This window comes from Lactuca serriola, chromosome 6, assembly GCF_051521515.1.
Source record: "Lactuca serriola cultivar US96UC23 chromosome 6, Lser_US96UC23_V15, whole genome shotgun sequence".
NCBI classification, from domain to species: domain Eukaryota; kingdom Viridiplantae; phylum Streptophyta; class Magnoliopsida; order Asterales; family Asteraceae; genus Lactuca; species Lactuca serriola.
In genome coordinates this window covers 87,529,179-87,550,255 of record NC_136413.1, presented here as the reverse complement: position 1 = coordinate 87,550,255, position 21,077 = coordinate 87,529,179, and the positions used below count along the sequence as shown (strand labels likewise).

General features: G+C 37.8%; 1 protein-coding gene across 1 annotated transcript; it reads left to right on the top strand.

Annotated features, from left to right (window-relative positions):
• The first annotated feature begins 18,425 nt into the window (after positions 1–18,425).
• LOC145060242 (adenosylhomocysteinase 1) lies at positions 18,426–20,281 on the top strand. Its single transcript, XM_079007946.1, has 2 exons — positions 18,426–19,233; positions 19,338–20,281. The coding sequence occupies exons 1-2, from the start codon at positions 18,523–18,525 to the stop codon at positions 20,082–20,084; spliced, it is 1,458 nt and encodes a 485-aa protein (XP_078864072.1). The 5' UTR covers positions 18,426–18,522; the 3' UTR covers positions 20,085–20,281.
• The last annotated feature ends 796 nt before the right edge of the window (positions 20,282–21,077 follow it).

Here is a 21,077-nt window from a genome sequence, read left to right as displayed (position 1 = left end):
ATCGAAAGTCACATAATATGTTTCTTCAATTTTTCTGGAACGCTCATTTAAAACCCGATATACTTTTGAAGTAAGAGAGTATCCCAGAAAAATTCCTTCATCAGCTTTAACATCAAACTTGTTACGATGTTCTTTGGAGTTGAAGATGAAGCATCGTGAACTAAATACATGGAAGAATTTTACGTTCGGTTTCCTGTTATTGATGATCTCATAAGGAATAAGAGAGAAACGCTTGTTGAGATAAGACCTGTTCTGCGTAAAACACGCTGCAGCAACAGCATCAGCCCAGAAATATAAAGGAAGAGAAGCGAAACTTAGCATAGTTCGGGCCGCCTCACACAAGGATCGGTTTTGTCTTTTGACAATTCCATTCTGTTGAGGCGTGTAGGGGGCTGAGAAGTTGTGACTGGTTCCTTTTCTGCCAAAAAGTCTTCAAATTCTCTATTTTTGAACTCCAGTCCATTGTCGCTCCTGATGTTGCGAACGACTTTTTTCAATTGCACTTCAACCTGCTTGATGAACATTTTTAGCTTAAGAGTAGCCTCAGATTTGTGCTTCAGAAAGAACACCCATGTAAAACAAGAAAATCATCAACAATAACAAGAATATACTTGCTACCGCCAATGCTTTCGATTGATGATGGACCACACAAGTCAATGTGAAGCAACTCAACAGGTTCAACAACTTTTGTGTTTATAATGGATGGGTGACTTTGACGACTTTGCTTCCCCATTTCACACGCAGCACACAAATGTTCTCGATCAAACTTGAGCAAGGGAAGACCCCGAACATGACCTCCGGTGACAAGCTTGTTGATGTCTTTGAAGTTCAGATGTGAGAGCCTTCGGTGCCACAACCAGCTTTCGTCAAAATGAGCTTTCGACAAAAGACATATAGCTGGATTTCCTTTGATTGGTTTGAGATTGAGAGGAAACATTTTGCCTTTTCGATCAGATTTAAGAATGACCTTGTTGGATTTCTTCTCTATAATCTCTGAACCTTCATCGTCGAATGAAACCTTGAGACCGATGCCACCCACCAGTTGAGATACACTGATGAGATTGTGCTGCAACCCTTCAACGTACGCCACCTTTCTTATTGTAAAGTCTGCATTGGTTATCATCCCATAACACTTTATCGTTCCATAAGAGTTGTTGCCCAACTTGACAATTCCACCATTTTGAAGAGATCGAAACTCCCTTAGCTCTTCCTTCCTTCCTGTCATGTGACGTGAGCAGCCACTATCAATGTACCATTCTTCGTCGAACTGCTCGTCACTTATAATCTGCAAAAATTAAGCAGATTTAGGAACCCAAAGTTTCTTGGGTCCACGTGAGCCTTTCACAGGAATAGGAATAGTAAGAGAAACATCAACAAGATATGTTCTTTTTATTAATGTTGTTTCATCTTTCCTCTTAATGGTAAACACTTTGATTTTGTTAGGGTTAGCTACAGTTGACTTGGTTTCAGGTTTTGGTGTTTGGACATTAGTCTGCTTTCGGTCTTCCTGGACTGAGGAAATCTTCGATTTCCTTTCAAGTTCGTTGATGATTTAGAGTTTTGTGCAGGAACAGAATTGGGTTTAGAAGAGAATTGAGAACGAGAAGAACTAGAATGAGAATTTCTTCTGACTTATGGTTCGAAATGACCCTTTTGTTTATGGTCATTGGAGGGACCGAACCTGGACCTTCGGTAGCTTTTGCCTTCGTGACCGAACTTATCCTTTCGGTTGTTGTTGCTCTTGGGACCGAATTTGTCCTTTCGGTTGCTTTTGCTTTCAGGACCGAACCTAACCTTTCGGTTCTGTTCCTCATGCGGCATGAAAGCCTTTTTCTATGACTTTGAATTTCTATCATGATAAGAGAAATGAGTGTTTTGAGAGCGCCAAAAATGCTTTCGCTCAGAGAGATTCTTTTTGTATCTTAGGTTTCTTTGCTGCTTTTGATTTTTCACTTGTTTCGGTTGTCTGTGGATGTTAGCCTTTTGTTTCAACTTCTTGTCAGCCGGTTCACTTTTTACAGATGATGTTTCGCTTGTGGAAGCGACTTCTTCTACAGGTATTTCTTTTGTGCCACTAGTGCTTGGCACGTCAAAGTTGTCAGGCTTATTTAGCGGCTCTGGTACATACCTTCCTTTAGTTTTCCATGACGTTCGCTCTGACAGACCAACTGTTTCGTCGGCATTATCTATAGGAGCAGACCAGAAGAACTCATCACAGCCATCTGCGTTATCTTCGTTCACAATGGCAGTGAGTTCGGCTGTTTGATGTTCGGTTACTTCTGTGACTTTATACACCTGATTTGGAGTAGTTCTCACCTTTTGGTACACACCAGCCTTTTCTTCAAGAATCGGGGACTTATTTTGGGACAAGCGAGCAAACTCCACAGAATTTTCAGAAATCAGATTTTTGTGGTTTTCGGGTTCACTCTTGACAAACTCAGAACAGTTGACTACATCCTCTACAAAAATTTCACTCATATCATCGTCCTCATTAAGTTCAGATGCGTTTTCAACATCAATTTTATTTTCTGAACTTAAATTGGCACTCAATGAGTCGAATTTTTGTATGGTTTCGGTCCTTAGTTTCAGTTTATCGTTTTCATCCAAAAGATTTTTCAGCATGTCCTTATGGTCTTTGGACTTTATAAAAGATTCTATTTTGTCCAGACCATACATATAAGTAGGATTCACATCATCAGACGAAACAACACTTTCACAGTTGTATGCTTCAGCATCGATTTCATCCTCCTTAAACTCAAGGAAGGGTAAAATCATGCGATGTATTTTCTGCCCTATTTCACAATTCAGATGCAGTTGAGTAATGTTAGCATAAAGTCTTTTAGCAATCAAACAAAAAACATTTCTTTGTTTGAAAAGTTTCAAATTGTCTCTTTGTAAATAAATGTTTTCATCCTTAGACTTAATCAGCTCTGACTCCTTTTGCTCAATTCACATCCTTCGCTCCTCACTCTTAGATGACACCCTGCTTATTTGGTCAGTTAGGTTAGAATTGGTGACCCGTGTTTGAGTTAAACAACTATCCAGATTTTAGATTCTTGAATTTAAGTTATTTAATTCCTTTTCATATGATTTTTGTGGAACTTTGAATGAGATAAAAAGAGATTGTACTCTCTTGATCAGTTCATCAAGTTCATTGATCTGCACACTGAGAGGTTTTGCTGTGAAGCATAAGTCCTCTCGCTCCTTGGTATCGTCATTTCCACCATCTGTATTGTATCCCCTCATGTGGGATACGTCAGTCACCATCAAACACTTTCCGCTGCTTTCACCACCTCTTGACACATACGCCTTTCCATGAGAAGGCTTTCTCACCTCATCATCTTCTGAGTCGGTCGACCACACCTGTACGCCACCGAACTCGTCATCCTCTGTCGAACCCTATACAATAAGAGCATTCATAGAACGATTAGTAGCAGCTTTCTTTCTCTTAATCTCTTCTAGCTTTTTCATCAGGATTGCCTCTTCATATTTGTCCTCATCTTTCTCTGCCATTTTCTCTAGAACACAATCTTTGGCATAATGATTCTTTCCTCCACAGTAATAGCAGCTGACACCAGAATCTCCTTCAACCTTCGCCTCTTTCTTTGGTTCCTCAGTCTTCGGCTCCTCCCTTACTGTTTCTGAACTGTAGCTTCCCTGCCAATTTTGATTCTTATTGGTAAGGAACCTCTTCTTGATGAACCTTTTTGGATTGGACACCATCGTAGCATAATCTTCTGAAGTAAGATCGTAGTCCTCCAGGTTTAGATCTTCATCTTCTACTACATTCTTTGCTTTTGGACAGGAGGGCCAAGGACCCCAAGTTTGAGACCACATTCTTCTCTTGCATCACTATCTTTTCTTGGGATTTCAGAATTCCCACCAGTTTTGCCAGCGAATATGACTTGAACTGCTTGTGAGCTTTAACTGTAGACACAACAACTCTCCATTCAGATCTTAAGCCATTCAAAAAGGTGACCTTCTGTTCAATCAACTTCCTTTCGATATCATGTTTGATCATCTTGCTAAGAAGATGATTGAAGCGATCAAACGTCTGAGTGACGGACTCATCAAAATTTTGCTTAAATTCTCCAAATTCAGACAAAAGCAAGGTCTAAATAGAGTGCTCCAAATCTTCATTTGTGGAATACAGCTCTCGCAGTCGATCCCAGATTTCTTTAGCGGTACAGCAGGAACTCACCAACCTAAATGTGTCAGATTGAAGAGCGAATCGGATCAGTCTTAATGCTTTGATATTGCACTGAAACTTCTCCTTTTCGTCTTGAGCAACGTCTTTTACATCTTTTAATAGATCATTATACTCTTTCTGAGTTTTAACGATTCTGGATGTTCCTGAGTGAGCAAATGGTCCAGACACAATAGCTTCCCATATAAGATACCCATTATCTTCAGATCCGATGACATAGTCTTCAAAATGATGCGCCCAAACTTCGTAATCCTGGGTGTAAAGAATAGGAATCTTTGTTGTTGATCCAATACTGTTTGAGATGTTGATAGGATTAGATTGAGAATCGTCCATGCTTGATCGTTTTACCTGTTTGAAAGATCAGACTTGTAATATGTAATATTAGGGCTAAACGAATAAATACTGAGATACGTCAATTATGGAGTGACGGCTCAATAAATATCAGTTAATGCGGAATAAACCCTAATCACTTCTTTCACAGAAGAGATGTGTATGAATTACACAGCCTCCCGCTCTGATACCAATTGATGAGTTTATAATACTCTTGATCGATTAGATCTTTTAACAGGCAAATCAAGAAAGTAGTAACAGTATAACAAAAACACAAGAATGGATCTGAATGAGTCGAATGATTCTATTAACTCAATCCTCAGCAGAGCTCGACGAAGAACTTCCGCTGTAGAGGATTCTAGGGTTACAAAAGATAAGAACGTAAACACTTATAAAAATCTTTATCCAATCTTGCCTTAAAGAATGCATGCAAGCATCTATAAATAATAAACCCTACAAAGAACTCACGGATGGACAGGCCCATACCGGAGACAAAACTGGACTAGCTAACGAGCCCAAAGACGCAACACTAACTGGACCTAACAATTCTTAATTATGTTATTTGTGGAGATGTCAAGAATTTACCAAATAGGGAGAGTTTCTCATCGCCCAAGTTTCAGTTGGACAGAAACTTGGAATCATACAACTTGGTTGCGTGATGAATGAGAGACTTCATATTTGGAAATTAGACTGATTCTTTGACAAAGTGTCAAGTGAAGGACTAGGAGATCGAGTACACTAGGTTGTGCATTGATCAAGTCCACCACAAAGAGAGATTAGATATTCGTCATGATTTACTAAAGTTTAGTAAATATGATTATATTTATAAGATTAACAGTAATTATGAGTTGATTGGAAAGGTTTCAATAAATAGCAGAATGAAAAAGAAGAATCAAGTAGGCAGAAAGATAAATGTTTCTCTATTCCAAGAAGAAGGGAGAGTACCTTTTATTGTGTTTTATGATAAGTCTTAATGATTAAGAACCATATCTCAATTGATTCTCTAAGTGAATCTTAGTACATTTGTATGTCTAAGAAGAGGAATCGGGAATTGTGGAATTGGTTAAATCAAGAAGTCAATCATACTTCCTTCCAATATCGAATCTTAGAGTCATACTCCAAGATTACGAATTGAGTGACAAGTCTTAGTAGGTTTATAACACTCAAAAAATGTGGAATTTGGAAAAGTTTTCTTATTCTTGCACATATGAAATTGGTAAGTTCTGCTGTCTTGGATAAGACAAAGACCAACTAGGACCAATTATGTGAAGTGTTTTGTCTTGATAAGAACTACACTAACTCTTGAACATTTTTTTTGTCTAGAAAAGTTTTCTGACAAGAGAATCATATATGTCAAGAGGTCAGTGGGAGTTTTAATGATCTTGAAAAGGTTTCAAGAAAAAATCAAGAATAAACCTTATCAATCATCACTAGCACACGACTTGAGGTTTACAACCTATCATGCTAACATTATTTTGTTTCTGTGCCATTCCAATTGAGTTAATTATGTATGTAAGTTCTATGAGTTCTCATTTGAATACATAAAGACAAAGCGCCTTGATCGATGGAAAGTACATTGATATGAAAGGATAAGTTGCTAAACTACTTGGAAGACTTGGTGGGCACTCGTGTTACCATAAGGCTAGAAGTCAAGAAAGTTCAATCCATAAGAGTTTGGATTTGTCGCAAACTTGGTTTTGGCAAATTCACATGGATAGGAACTCATACACCATAAAATCTAAGTGTCATAAGATTCCCTCCTTCATGAAAATTACTTTGAGGAAATGGTTTCACTATGAGAGATTTTAAGAAGATAGCAATTTTGAAAATTGTATTCTCAAATTTGATTATGGTTACGGCATCCCTTTCCATAGTTTGAATTGTGAGATTTGGCAATTAGTATGAACATTTGGGACTTAGTAACATAAGTTCTGAATTTGTATAGACACACATGTGAGCTTTCTAAGGCAAAGGTGTATGAGTTTAAGACGCTTAGATAAAGGCTTATCGAAGCATCTGGTATTAGAAATATGAACCTCAGAAATTCAATAGGTATTGTTTTTTGGAAGTTCAACTGTTTTCTGAATACATGTCAAAGCTTGTGGGAGCATAAGTGTTATGCTTATATGATAATAATCATCATGATAGTGGGAGCATAAGTGTTATGCTTGTATGATTATTATGGCAAGTATTTCAAGTTATCAATATTAATTATAGAAAAACAAAGATTCAATTTGCAAAGTTGCATGGGGTGAAAAGTTGTTTTTCTATAATTAAGGGAGATAATATTATACTTCGTTTCAAAATCTAAAGCTTAGATTGAGAAATTTTAATAAATTTAGTCAAAGGATACATAGTGTGGTCTCAAATTTCTATTATGATTACAACATCCCTCTTCATAGTTCGAATTATGAGAACGTGACACATAAAATATTATGGCAGAAGATTGATAAAGTATCATATCTTTATGTAAGACATTATTCATTGTGTCCCATACGTTTCGGGTATATGATCGATTGCAAATGCTATAAAATTTGACCATTCGAAAATTTTCCAAATGTATACCGCATTAAGAGGGAAAAAGGACTAGAATCGGTTTTGACTAAAATAATTAAACAACTATCAAAGGACGCTCCAAAGTTCGCGGAGGATTGGTCGCTTGTGAGTAGTTGGAAGTATGGTATTGCATGGACCATATCGACATTATTATGAATAGATAAGATTCTATGAGTTGTCATATGGCAAATGTGGAAATGTTTCCATATTGGGAGTTGGATATTGAGAGTCTATGTCTAGATTAGAAACTTTTATGCAAGAAGGATGTTCAAAGGAATATACTTTGAATGTGAGACTTCACGTCTATGGAATTGTCTTGTAACAATTTCCGATAGAGTACTTTGTAATTTCATTGGCCAAGTCTTGGTGACTTTTGTGCTATGACTTTGTGAAAGGATCATTGCATAAAATGTTAGAATGTAGCGTATTCTAGTAGTGGCAAGAACCTTGTGTTCTAACACTAATGATAAGGATTGAGAATTGTGAAATGAGCATCATTGGAAAGGTTTTCAATTGATCTATTTCACAAAGTAAGGACCATAGGAAACATTGTGTGCATGCTTTTTGCATGGGACAGCTATTGTTGTAATTCAAGTAATGAGTTGATTATCCGAAACATTAAATGATAAATATTGAGTAATCAATATGGTGGTTAAATAGAAGTTTTTTATTTACTCTCACAAGTTTGGGGCCATATAGGATTAAGTATTATTGTTGTGTTTCAGTTTGCATGTTTTGACTTCCAGAATAACTGGGTTATTTAAAACTCCACAGTCGGTCATACGTTGGAAGTAAGTATGAAGGAAGACTGTTATGAAAAATCTGTAGATTGTCTGAAGAGTTTAGACATAGCACAAGTTTGCTGCAGAGTTCATGAGTACTTTAATAAGATTAGAGTATTGGATGAAACCCACGCTCACTTGGATCACTTCATGGATTTATCATGTGTGATTAGTGAGACGATAATATTGTATATTCTTGAAACCGAGATGTCTGAGTTGCTATTTGCTGGTCGGTTGCGCATTGATAATAAGTAAACGCACCAGTAACTTGGTGTTATAAAACTTATTGTTGTGTGTGATTCGATGAGTGAGTACAAGCAAGCATTTGAGTCGAAGTTTATACATTCCTTTTACCCAAAGTAGGATGAAAGCGATATATGTGGGCCCCTCGATGATTTAGTGATGACACCTAAGCGCTTGGCCAAGCCAGAACTAAGTTGATGTGTTTAATTGTAGTCTGTTGTCAGTCGTCATAAATCGGAAGTCGGGAAACAGTATAGAGAGAATGATTGAAATTCATGTCTTATGTCTATACGATATCTTGAGAATGGAGGAATATATGATCCCTTATATAAAGGACACACTATCTGATAAGATCAGAGTTGACAGCGGCTTTTGAAAGCTACGAATGTTGATCAAGTTCTGAAGTCATACGAAAAATAGTTATTAGACTTATCAAAGTGGGAGACTATTGGATTAGTGTCTAAGTCCATAACTATTTTGGTATGTACTTGACCCGATTATGAGCATGGTCCTTTTGGGTTGCCTTCACCATAGCAATATGTAGGATGAATTAAGGAGATAAAGGTTTAATTATGATTTATTAATATATTATAAGAATAATATATTAAAGGAGAAATTATATTGTTTAATTAATATTAGTCAAGAATTAATTAAGAATTAATTTAGTGACTAAAAGAGATTAATTAAATTAAGGGGACTGATATTGTAATTATAAGATAGTTGAAAAGTTGGGCTTAGGATCCATTAGATGGCAATGGACGAATTCTATATGGAGGACCATAACGAAATCGTCCAAGGGCCTTCTGGAATGGTCCATTGGACTGCTTAGGGCTTAAGCAGTCATATTAGGGTTTCTTGGTTGAAAACCCTAATAGCCTACATGTATATAAAAGACCCTTAAGCCCCAAAAACGTGGACAAGTCTTCCTTTATGGTTTCCATCCGTTTTTGGTGCCTCCTCTCTCCTCCCTCTTCATCCAAGTTGCTTAGTGGTGTTTGTGACTCCATTAGAGGTGCAACACTTGAGGTACTAAGCTTTCTGAAGCCAATCAAAGCAAGGAATTGATTGTTATTGCAATATAACAATCAAAGGTAATTCTCTAAACCCTAATTCAGTTTATTATATGTTAGATCTAGGGTTTATAGCTTTGGATATTCAATTGCATGTTCATTAGACAAACTAGATCTAAATGCTATTAGGGTTTGCATGTACACCATAAGATTGATGTATTGGTCAAAACCCATCAAAGGCATCTCTCCTAAGCAGAGACACTAGCATGCAATACTGAGCAGATTCATAGTCCTAGACAAGCATGCAATTCTATCAACTCATAATAACAACACAAAATCAAGTAATAGTATTTTGGGAAATCACCGCTCGAGCTCTGGCTGATTGTACACACCGCTTTGAACATGCTTTCAAAACTCATTAATTTCCTTGAAAATTCATGTGATGAAAAATCATTTCTTTTGAAAAGTTATCAACTCCTCAGTTTGAGTCCATACATACCCGAGGGTGTGCTCGAATCCCTCAAACCAAGGCTCTGATACCAAATTGAAACACCCCAAATTTCAAGACAAAATTTTCATTTTTAATTCACCAACTGTCACACCCCCAAACCAAGGATGGCGGAAACGTCCGGGGGTGGAGGACTTCATGTATAGTATCATAACAACAATGGCAATAGTGATGAAAGTAAACACAATCAACATATATATAATTGAAAGAGTTACATCATTGTAGGAATTACATGTTTCAAAATCAATTACAATATGTTGACAAAATATGAAATGTTTGATGCCTTAATGTCCCATCCTCAAAATGCACTTGATTTCCTGTTTAGTGATTTCCTGAGAATACAAGTTGTTTGAAAAAGTGTCAACACAAAGGTTGGTGAGTTCATAAGTTTTTGAGATAAAGAGTTTGGGAACCGTTCTTTGTAATGTGTTGTGTGTAACCAAGAAAAATCCAATATTTTCCTTTAAAAAGTTATGTGGTCCTAAATCCTAGAACCAAGAATGAATAAGTATTTTCCATTCTTAATGATATAACCGTGGTTTTAAGTTGGCATAAAACCCTTTTTGATATGAAAGCGTACAAGTATTTTTCCATTCTTAAAGTAATTTCTGCGAGCTAAATCGACATAACTCGCTAATGTAAAGTTAGAACCCGTAAATCTTATGATTTGTTAATACCAAATGTGAGCTATCATAACCATACTTGACATAGACGACCTCGTAATACGACGTTCTTTAGGCGTCGCCGTTAAATGACACTTGTCACCACAGACCTGCCGGTCTAGCTGTTGCAAGCAGCTCAGGTGTGGGTTTGTCAAACCCAATATAGATCTATACACAACTATCACGTTCTGCCTACAAGAGACTCTGGTTACAATTTACAGGACTTTTTGACTTTGTTACCATAAAGGTAACCCGAAGGGAATGTCTCACAAATTTATTCATTAACAGATTTACGTGAACTGATCTAAAAACCTTTGATAAATAAGTTTGAAGAGTAAATGATACATAAACTATACCTATTGTAGTTTATTCAAAACATTTGTAATGTATAAGAACTTCTTTTATGAAAACACATTAGTGTTATGAATCCATAAATTATGCTTATTATAACTTAATATATGTGTTCTAAATGAACGAATAATCTTATTACGAATGACTAAGTTTCAGTTCATGATAATAAACTAACAAGGAAACACATTCAATATTTAGAACTTAATGTTATACACTTTGCTCAACATAATACAAAGTGTTATGAAAGTTATAAGCTGTTAACTAGTTTTTAACCTTTCTGCGTTGTTTTAGAAAAATCATACGGAGTTGAAAACTGATTCCGTAAATTCTGAGAGTTCCTAAAATGTGTCTAGTTTACTCATAATTTTTATCATGATTTTTGGAAGTCTTTTACGTGTGTTAAAATTTCCATATTCACAGACTGGTCCAGATTTGTTCTTGAAATGATATGCTGTTTTGCGAAAATCACCATAAATTGTAGAAAAATCGTGTGGAGATGTTCAAGTAGTCATTTTAAATCTAAGAGCTGGAACTACTTGCACCTAAAACAGTTTTGAAAACTAAAATGTTTAAGTTGTCCAAAATAGTCCGTGAATGGAGTCTAACTTTTCTGATGAAAGCTGTTAGAAAAGTTTAGTTATGTTCTTGGTGTTTTAACTTGTATTACCCCCCTAAAAACTTAAGAAAACATGAAAATGTATATGAACTCACCTTGAGTGATTTCAGTAGATGATTGTTGAAGAATGGAAGTGTTCAACTCAAGAACACTTGAAGATGCCTTGAAGATTTTCGAGAATCTAACATTAAAGTGATGGAGTTTGTGTAAGCAATCGATGATTGGAGTAGAATGAAGTGTAATAATCTCATGGAGGATGTTAATACTTACCAAAGGTAGAAGAAAAGCTTGGAGAATGGCCTTGAATCTCGAATTTTAGAGAGAGAAAGTGAGAGAAAATGAGGTTTGATCTTGATGGAAGAATGAGAGAAAATGAGAGAAGTTAGGAGAGAGGATGGATGTTCCAGCCTTATGGACATGGGGAGGGCTGGTAATTGAGTGGAAAAGACATTGAAGTGACATAGGTAAGGTGGGGAGGTGTGGCTGGTCATAGAGTGGGTGTGGGGGTGTGTAACGCCCATGTTTCTGGGCTTGCCATTTTTAGCAATGTAATAGTCTAGGTTAACCTTTGTAACCCCAATTTGAAATAATAAAAATGTATTATTTGTGAATTATGTGAGTTCTGTGTTTATTTGCTTAATTATATGATATAATTAAATTAAGAATAAAATAAGCGTCAAAATTAAAGTGTGAAATAAGCCCGATATCTTTGCATAAAGTTGTAGTGGTTGAAACAAGGATTCCAGAGATATAAGGAATGCCAAAATCCGAGTTATAACGAAGAAGTTATGACCTGTCGAAGTTTCGCGACAGAACCGGCACGACGCCGAGTGACGTAAAATATGAATTTAATATAGAGCGATATTTAGCCTTAGCGATCTAAACGAAAGTCGTAGATTTCGTTAAACCGAGAGCGTGCATAAAAGGAACGCCCAAATCTGACTTCGTATGAGGAAGTTATGATTTTTCTAAGTTTCGACTTAGCAGTATGCAGCCCGAATACTCGATTTGAGATCGAGCGGTTTTTAGCCGAAACAATCTAAATGAGAATCAAAGATATCGTTGTTAGTAGCGAAACGATGAAAAGTTAGGCGAGAACGGACGTCAGATGAAGAAGTTATGAATTTATAACGAAGTTTTTCTGTCCCGGCCTTCTAAAAATAAATAATAAAAATAAAAGTCAAAATTAGCCGATGGAATCTAAATGAAAGTTGTAGAGTATGGTCTAACCTTCGCGTGGATATAAAGAACGTCGAAAACGGAGCTCGTATGCGAAAGTTACGCAATTTAGAAGTTCGACGAGTCAATTACGCCCATCGTAATTTGAGTACGCCCCGCGTACTCAGGCGGATGCAAGTTGCCTGACCAATACTCGAGTGCCACAGATCGGCGCATGCAGTGACGTCAAAGTACGCCCCGCGTAACCAAGTTACGCCCCGTGTACTGAGTACGCCCTGCGTAATTTGAGATTACGCCCCGCGTAATCCCAGACCCTCAGCCTATAAATAGAACTCGAAATCAGCCATTTTCTCTTGTTCAAACTCTTCCCTCTCTCTAAGTTTTGCCTCGATTCGCGTGCCAATCATATCCCGAAGCCCCGGTATCATTCCCGAGCCCCGAAGCAAGATCCGAAGCCCCAAGGATCCCGAAGAGCGTTATTCCCGAGTCGAAGCTCTGCCCGCGAGGAGTTTGATTTTGGTGAAGATCTTCCAGATCTATCGAAGTATACTACTTCTATAAGCCGTAGTGATGTCGGATCATCTTCTGATCAAGTGAGCGTGTAGTTATTTTCATTCCAACGCAATATTATGTAGTATTTAATATAAAATACGTGCTATGTGTATATATTTTGTGGTTATATGTGTGAATGTATATTCACTCTCTTCTATCTCATAGATCTGATATATTCTCTATGAAATACGTGTTATGTGTGTATGCCTCATCTGTTATGTGGAATATGTATTGATTAAAGCATGCTATACAGGTTTTTAAACAGTGTATAAAAATGTATATTTTTATCTACTAATATGTTGGGTAGAACATGGGTAGATAATTGGTGTGTAATAAACAGATGAGAGGCCTCGATGTTATTGGTGTTATTCTAGTCATTCAGCAGAGTATGGATGACGACCACGTACTATTCTAGACTGTCCGGTGGAACACTAGCAGGCTCATTACCTGTAGGTGTTGTGAACGACGTGTTCATCGGTGTACTCTATCCCCCACATGGTTGCCTTTAGGATACTTATTGTTGAGGAAGCCCCTCTGCAGTAATGTCCGTCCCGATGAAAATCCTGAATTAGGTTTCTTATAATAGAAGTTATTTTAGGGACATAAAGTGAGGATAACGGGAATGGGTAATCGGGTTTATTGTGGATTGTTGAAATTAAATATAATTATTGTGGGTTGAAAACCCTATATGCTCACCAGGCTCCCAAGCCCGACCCACTCAGTTTATTTGCATTACAGGAAGTGGCGCAAGAGCTTAAGATGGGCGAATCATCAAGTTGTTTTTGTTTACAAGTCTGTATATGTATATATTGGTTGAATGACTTGTAATGTTACCGTTTATGCTTTATGATCTGTATCGGAACATGACATCCCGACTTTTGATTATGAAATGAAATCATATTTCTTTATGAAATGTTTTGATAAATATCTATTTTATCATGTTTTGTTTTTGGGAACAAATTCCGCATCTCTTTAAAACTAAAAGGATTTACTCTGAAAATGTTTAAAAAGTATAAATGAAACCGGTCTTTTCTGGCCGAGATTTTGGGGATGTCACAGGGTGGTTGCTTGTGTCATAAGGTAAAGCAAAGTCAACACTCAACCTTGTACTTCACCGACTCATTTCTTGGATAATATTTATATTAAAAACATGGGGAATTAATGATTTATGGGGTTTAATTGTTAAAATAAGGTTTTGGGTGAAAATCCCACGTTAAAACAATAAAAAAACGGGCCTAAAACGCAAAACTAGTCGAAAACCGGGTGAAAATGAGCCTCCTGCGAGACCTCTCGGTCCTAGGCCGAGGTTTGGTCCCTTCTATTGCTGAGCCGAAGGCGAAATGGAGCGAACAGGGAGTAAGAGGCGAAGGCGAAGGTGGCTTCGGTCCCCTGGTGCGAGGTTCGGGCCCGAGAGGACCCTTCGGGTTCGGTCCAAGGGGTTCGGTTCATTTCACTTCTGATGCCTTCGCTTCTGACAAGTTCGCTTCTGAAAAGTTCGGTTCCTAAGAGGGGTTTCGGGTCCTTAAGAGGGTTCGGCTCCTTAAGAGGGGTTTCGGGTCCTTAAGTCTATTTTATTCGTTTTTACCCCGTTTTAAGCGGTTTTTGACCCAGTTAAGGGTCGGGATGGCCCAAAAGACTACAAAAAGTTTAAGGAACTTTTGAGAGAGATTTGGGAGAGATTTCACATTCTTGGAGAGATTTGGGAGAGATTTGACATACTTGGAGATATTTCTCATACAAAGAGAATTTTGGGAGAGATTTCACATTCTTGGAGAGATTTGGGAGAGATTTGACATACTTGGAGAGATTTCTCATACAAAGAGTGTTTTAGGAGAGATTTCACATTCTTGGAGAGATTTGGGAGAGATTTGAGATAAAGAGAGATAGAGTGAAAACGATTGAGAGAGGTTTCGTGTGTGACATTTGTGAGTGTTTGGCTCCACAACGCAAGGTCTGTAAGTCCCGTTAAGCCATGTTCAAGGACCTTACACACTCCCGATGAGTATGCAACATTGTTTTATCGGTTTGGTTCATTGTCTAGCACTAAGGCTAAGGAAAATTAAACACACAAACTTTTTTCCAAGTGATATTTTCTCATTAAAATAGTGAGTTATACAGTAATTACATAACACAACCCTAATATACAAGGTTTAATTGAGTTGACCGGTTTGACTCGATGACTTTGTTTGACTTTGACTTAACCTGAAATTGACTATTGTCACACCAATCATTACTCATAAATTCAAGTTATCACATAAATTATAAGTTATTATCAAAACAATATCAGAGTATCCAAAATTCCACAAGATCTCTTAAGTCGGCGAATGTGTAAACTTATGCCTCCGCCTTCCCGAAATCTATAAAAGTACCTGAAACACATTTAAATCAACACGGTAAGCACGAAGCTTAGTGAGTTCCCCAAAATACCACATACACAAATAATTAGCCTCTCGTGGCTGAATCTTGATAAGGACCCTTTGGTCATGTGTCTCAGTGAAGACCCTCCGATTTCACGTCTCGGTATGGACCCTCCGGTCATAACTCAATATATACATAGGATAATATAACAACATAAGTCACAAAGACAAGATGCATAATAACACATATCACACTATAAGCAAATAAGACCCTCTTGTCAGTAATGTAAATAAGACCCTCTAGTCAATAATACGAATAAGGCCCTTCGGTCACACATAAATTACTACACAGGTAAGTATAGTGAGAAGACTCACCTCGGATGATGAACAGATCCTACAAATGCTGCTGCTGTTGCACATTGATCCCTTTACACTAAGCCAACCCACAATTAAACTCAATTAGGATCTAAGACCAAGCCCCCACACACTAAGTCTAAAGATGATCCACTAATCTGGCCCATAAATAACCCAAGCCCATTGGGCCCACCAACGCTCTATACCAAATGGGTTCACCAAGGCCCAACCCTAAACTTAAGTCCAAAAATGTCAATCCCAACACAAGGGTCCAAGACATATATATTCCTCTGACCAAAAATCCCCAATATAGCAAGCCCAAAACCAAGACCCAAATACTTAAGGCCTAAAACGAGATCTATCCCAAAAAGCCCACAACGAGATTACGCAGGCCGTACATCCCTTGGTACCTCAGCGTACACGCAAATCCTGACCGGGGAACTTAAATCAGTACACGGGGAGTACTGCACCTTACGCGGGGTGTACTGCTCTAGTCCAAAAACTCGATTTTCGACTTAACCACTTCATCCCAAAGCATCCAAACTTCAGGGAAGCTTCATTACAAGCCCTAACTGATAAAGTTGGCGACTTTATCAATTTTCATGTCTCAAAAGGACTCAACTTCCAAAAATAACCATTAAGACTCATATTAAGCACCTTAACACATGCATGGATGACTCTTAACCTTAATGATGCTAACTTTAAGGATCTTGAACCTCAGAAATGCTAAGAGTGGCAACTCAAAGCTCTTGAATTGATAACAACCACTAGATCCCACTCATGAGATCCAAAAGAGGATAATTCTTACATAATCATAGATCTAGACTTCTAAAGAGCAAGTTCAGATCTTTATACCTCAAATGAGCTGAGAATGGAGTGGAGAGTCTAGATCTAAAAGCCTTCCCTAGAACTCCAAACTTGCACAAATCACCTTCTTCAAGAACATGCGCCAAATGCACCCAAAAGCACCAAAAATAAGCTCACAACACTCTTAGGTTGGGTTAGGGTTTTCGAGAATGGGTCTCAAGGACTTTGGAGGCTGAGAATGAAAGAGGCTTGAGCTCATAAGGATGTTTAAATAGTGCCTAAACCCTAAAAATTAAGGTTTGGCACTCTGCTCATTACGCTGGGCGTACACCCCAGCCTACGCTAGGCGTACTCACCCCAGGCACGCACACTCCTCCATGCATGCATGGGACTTACTTGCAAACCTTTTTCACAAAGGACTAAATCTGCCAATTATTTCAAATTGCCATAACTTCCTCATCTTAGGTCCATTTCCAACGAACCTTATATCCACGTAAAGGTGACGAGAAGCCCTACACTTCTAACAACACACCATAGCCTTAAAACTTCCTGAACAAAACCCAAATCTCCTTAAAAGATCGAGCCAACGTCTTTACCAATACTCTTGGGCTCTAAAGCACAACTCGGACTCTTTTATCACACAACCTACCTTATAAATATCCAAAAAGGGCCTAAATCTTTCTCCTTTAAATCCTCAAAACCTTCTCATACATGGATTACGGTCCACAAGCCTTAAATCACAGAACGATTCGAAAACAGGAAGTTACAGTCTTACGTAATAAACTATACATAATAGGATTTCATATCTCAAGACATAACCTTACAAATAAGACTACACCCTTAGACATAATTTTGGAGATAAGACTGCACCTATGAGAGTTGATATCCCATAACTAAACTTGGACATATGTGGAATCAATACCCCTAATTAGTCCATAATAAAATCTTTGCTATCCACGGGAATACAAATTATCCTGAAGCTGACGCGGAATTATTACTGTTTGTGTCATTATGTCCTACTAGTAGGACCTATAAACTGGGTTTCTCTATAAGATATTATGATAGTAACCTATCAATAGGTAACTTGTGCTTGTAACTTGTCACTAGGTTCCATAACATGATTGCATTCACTAATAACTACTACTTACAAGAAATACAATCTCGATAATTGTCATGTATCACAAACTGTAATCTCTAGTACTCACTTTGGAGTATATCACACCACTAACATATATAATGCATTCTAATGTCCATTTGCTTATAACCAATAAGCTCGATCATAGTTTTTAATCATAATAACACCGAATATCCCAATAGTTGATATCAACCATACGAAATGTTAAAAATTTCATAATAAAACTTATAGCAATTCTCTATAACCAATCAACATAATATATGCTAAAGTTTCCATATTAAACTACTAGCAATATCCTTATAATCTCCACTTGAGTACATAATCATTTAAGTGATAAAACACCGAATATCAAACATTTATATATAGAAAACTCTTTTGCTATGAACTCATAAATATTCACATGCACTCATATGACCGGTTAGTGAAAACTAACTTCCGTTTTGGGCTTTAATTTGTGTTATTTAGCAACTCAACCCCTTGCCTAAACGTTAAGTGGTTCAACGACCGTATCCTCGTAAACCCTATAACCTAAGTTTGCAAAATATTTTATTTTAAAATACATTATCTTGTATCATTTTAACCTAAATAACCCCATTTTGCCATATGTTAATTGAAAACAAAGAATTATGTTAATTGCATATTTAGCTACCGGTCTCCAACAACCTTTTGTCATTTCAATAAAAAATTAAAATCCATAGATTCATTCACCAAACCCCGATCAAATCCTGGCCGTCCTCTCTCACCCCTTAAAACCTATTTATACCCCTGCACTCCCGTACTCTCTCCTTGCCTAACCCACCCCTCTCGGTTTTCTTCTGAAACCACAGAGTGTATCAGATCTGATCTGAATAATTCAAAACCCTAAATCCGACCATGGCTCTCACCGTCGAGAAAACCTCCACCGGCCGTGAATACAAGGTCAAGGACATGTCCTTAGCTGATTTTGGCAGACTTGAACTCGAATTAGCCGAAGTTGAAATGCCCGGTTTGATGTCTTGCCGGACTGAATTCGGACCTTCGCAGCCATTCAAGGGTGCTAGGATCACAGGTTCACTCCACATGACTATTCAAACCGGCGTTCTGATTGAAACACTAACCGCTTTGGGCGCCGAGGTGAGATGGTGTTCATGCAACATTTTCTCGACTCAGGATCACGCCGCCTCCGCCATCGCACGTGATTCCGCGGCTGTGTTCGCCTGGAAGGGGGAGACTCTTCAGGAATACTGGTGGTGTACGGAACGAGCTCTTGATTGGGGTCCCGGCGGTGGACCTGATTTGATTGTTGATGATGGAGGTGATGCCACGCTTTTGATCCATGAAGGAGTGAAAGCGGAGGAGGAGTTCGCGAAAACGGGGAAATTGCCAGATCCGACGTCAACCGACAATGCAGAGTTCCAGATCGTGTTGTCGATCATTAAGGAAGGGTTGCAGAGTGATCCGAAGAAGTACCACAAGATGAAAGATAGGTTAGTCGGTGTATCGGAGGAGACGACAACCGGAGTTAAGAGGCTATATCAGATGCAAGCCAATGGTACCTTGCTTTTCCCTGCCATCAATGTCAATGATTCCGTTACCAAGAGCAAGGTATAGTGCATTGGAATCACAATCAATTTTGAGTGGATCCGATTAATTAACTGATATACTTGTAAATTTAATAATCGAATGTTCTCAATTATCTCTTATCACAGTTTGACAACTTGTACGGATGCCGCCACTCACTCCCCGACGGATTAATGAGAGCCACCGACGTAATGATCGCCGGAAAGGTCGCAGTAGTCTGTGGTTACGGAGACGTCGGAAAGGGTTGCGCCGCCGCAATGAAACAAGCCGGAGCTCGTGTGATAGTGACAGAAATCGACCCAATCTGTGCCCTTCAAGCTCTAATGGAAGGTCTCCAAGTCCTAACCCTAGAAGACGTCCTCTCAGAAGCCGACATAATCGTCACCACCACCGGCAACAAAGACATCATCATGGTGGACCACATGAAAAAAATGAAGAACAACGCCATCGTCTGCAACATAGGCCATTTCGACAACGAAATCGACATGCTTGGGCTAGAAACATACCCAGGTGTGAAAAGAGTCACGATTAAACCCCAAACCGATCGATGGGTGTTCCCTGATACAAAAACTGGAGTGATTATATTGGCAGAAGGGAGGTTGATGAACTTGGGTTGTGCTACAGGGCATCCAAGTTTTGTGATGTCGTGTTCGTTTACAAACCAGGTGATTGCACAGCTTGAATTGTGGAAGGAAAAGGGAAGTGGGAAGTATAAGAAGGAAGTGTATGTGTTACCTAAGCATCTTGATGAGAAGGTGGCTGCTCTTCATCTTGGTAAGCTTGGAGCGAAGCTAACGAAGCTTAGTAAAGATCAGGCTGATTATATTAATGTGCCGGTTGAAGGTCCCTACAAGCCTGTTACTTACAGGTACTGATTAAGCATAAACCATTCGAAATATATACGTCTGGTGGTGGTTGTTGGGAAAGGTGGTTGGAGAGAATTAATTGGATTATGGGGGTTGAATAAGGGTGGAGTATTGAAGGTTGTGTAATATTGTAGTGGTTATTATTTTATTATAATATAATGGGTTAAAATGAAAAAATAAATAGCAAAATATTTTTATTTGTTTTATATTTACTATAGCATCACATGTTTTCGTTTGTTGCTTTTATGGCAATAACCACGGAGCCAGCGGGCCAAGCAGATTTCAGACCCGGTACCAAATGGAAAAATGCGACCCTTGGCCAATAATTTATTTTTTGGTAAAAAGGAGTCAATGCTATTAATTAAAAAGGATACCGTATTAATGAAAGGAAGAAAAGAAAGTACTTTGTAAGCAACAAGCCGACAATCAACAAAACCAAAATTTAAAATCAAAAAGTTAAAAAAAAAAAAAACAAATTTAGATATTTTTATATGTAAATTTTACTCCAAAGAATCTTAACTTTCTAAATCCAAATTCAAAGAAAAAAGTCAAAAGTTTTTGTAGAAATGATATCGATAATTTCAATTATTGGTTGGAAAACATAGGAAAAATATATCAGTCAATGCCATTCATAAGAACAAATAAAGGATACTAATGAAAACTATTTGTGTGAATTGACAAATGAAAGTACTTCTCATAAGAAACATTCTTGAAGCCACCAACATGGAGTCAAGAAAAACCAAAATTACCGTATGTGTTTTCAAAGTGCAAAGTTAAGGATAAGAAATTCAATATTAATGTATCGATGTCGAAAGAATATATTTTTTCACCTCAAAGTAATGGAGATGATTTGATTGATCGAAAGTTTAAAGTTCGTAACTGGATTTGTAATTTTACATTTCACATTACATTCTATACTAATTTTTATGGACCCAAAAAGCCTTCGGTACCTAAATCTCTCTAACTCATTGCAGGTGCTATGTGACGAACAATATGATGAAA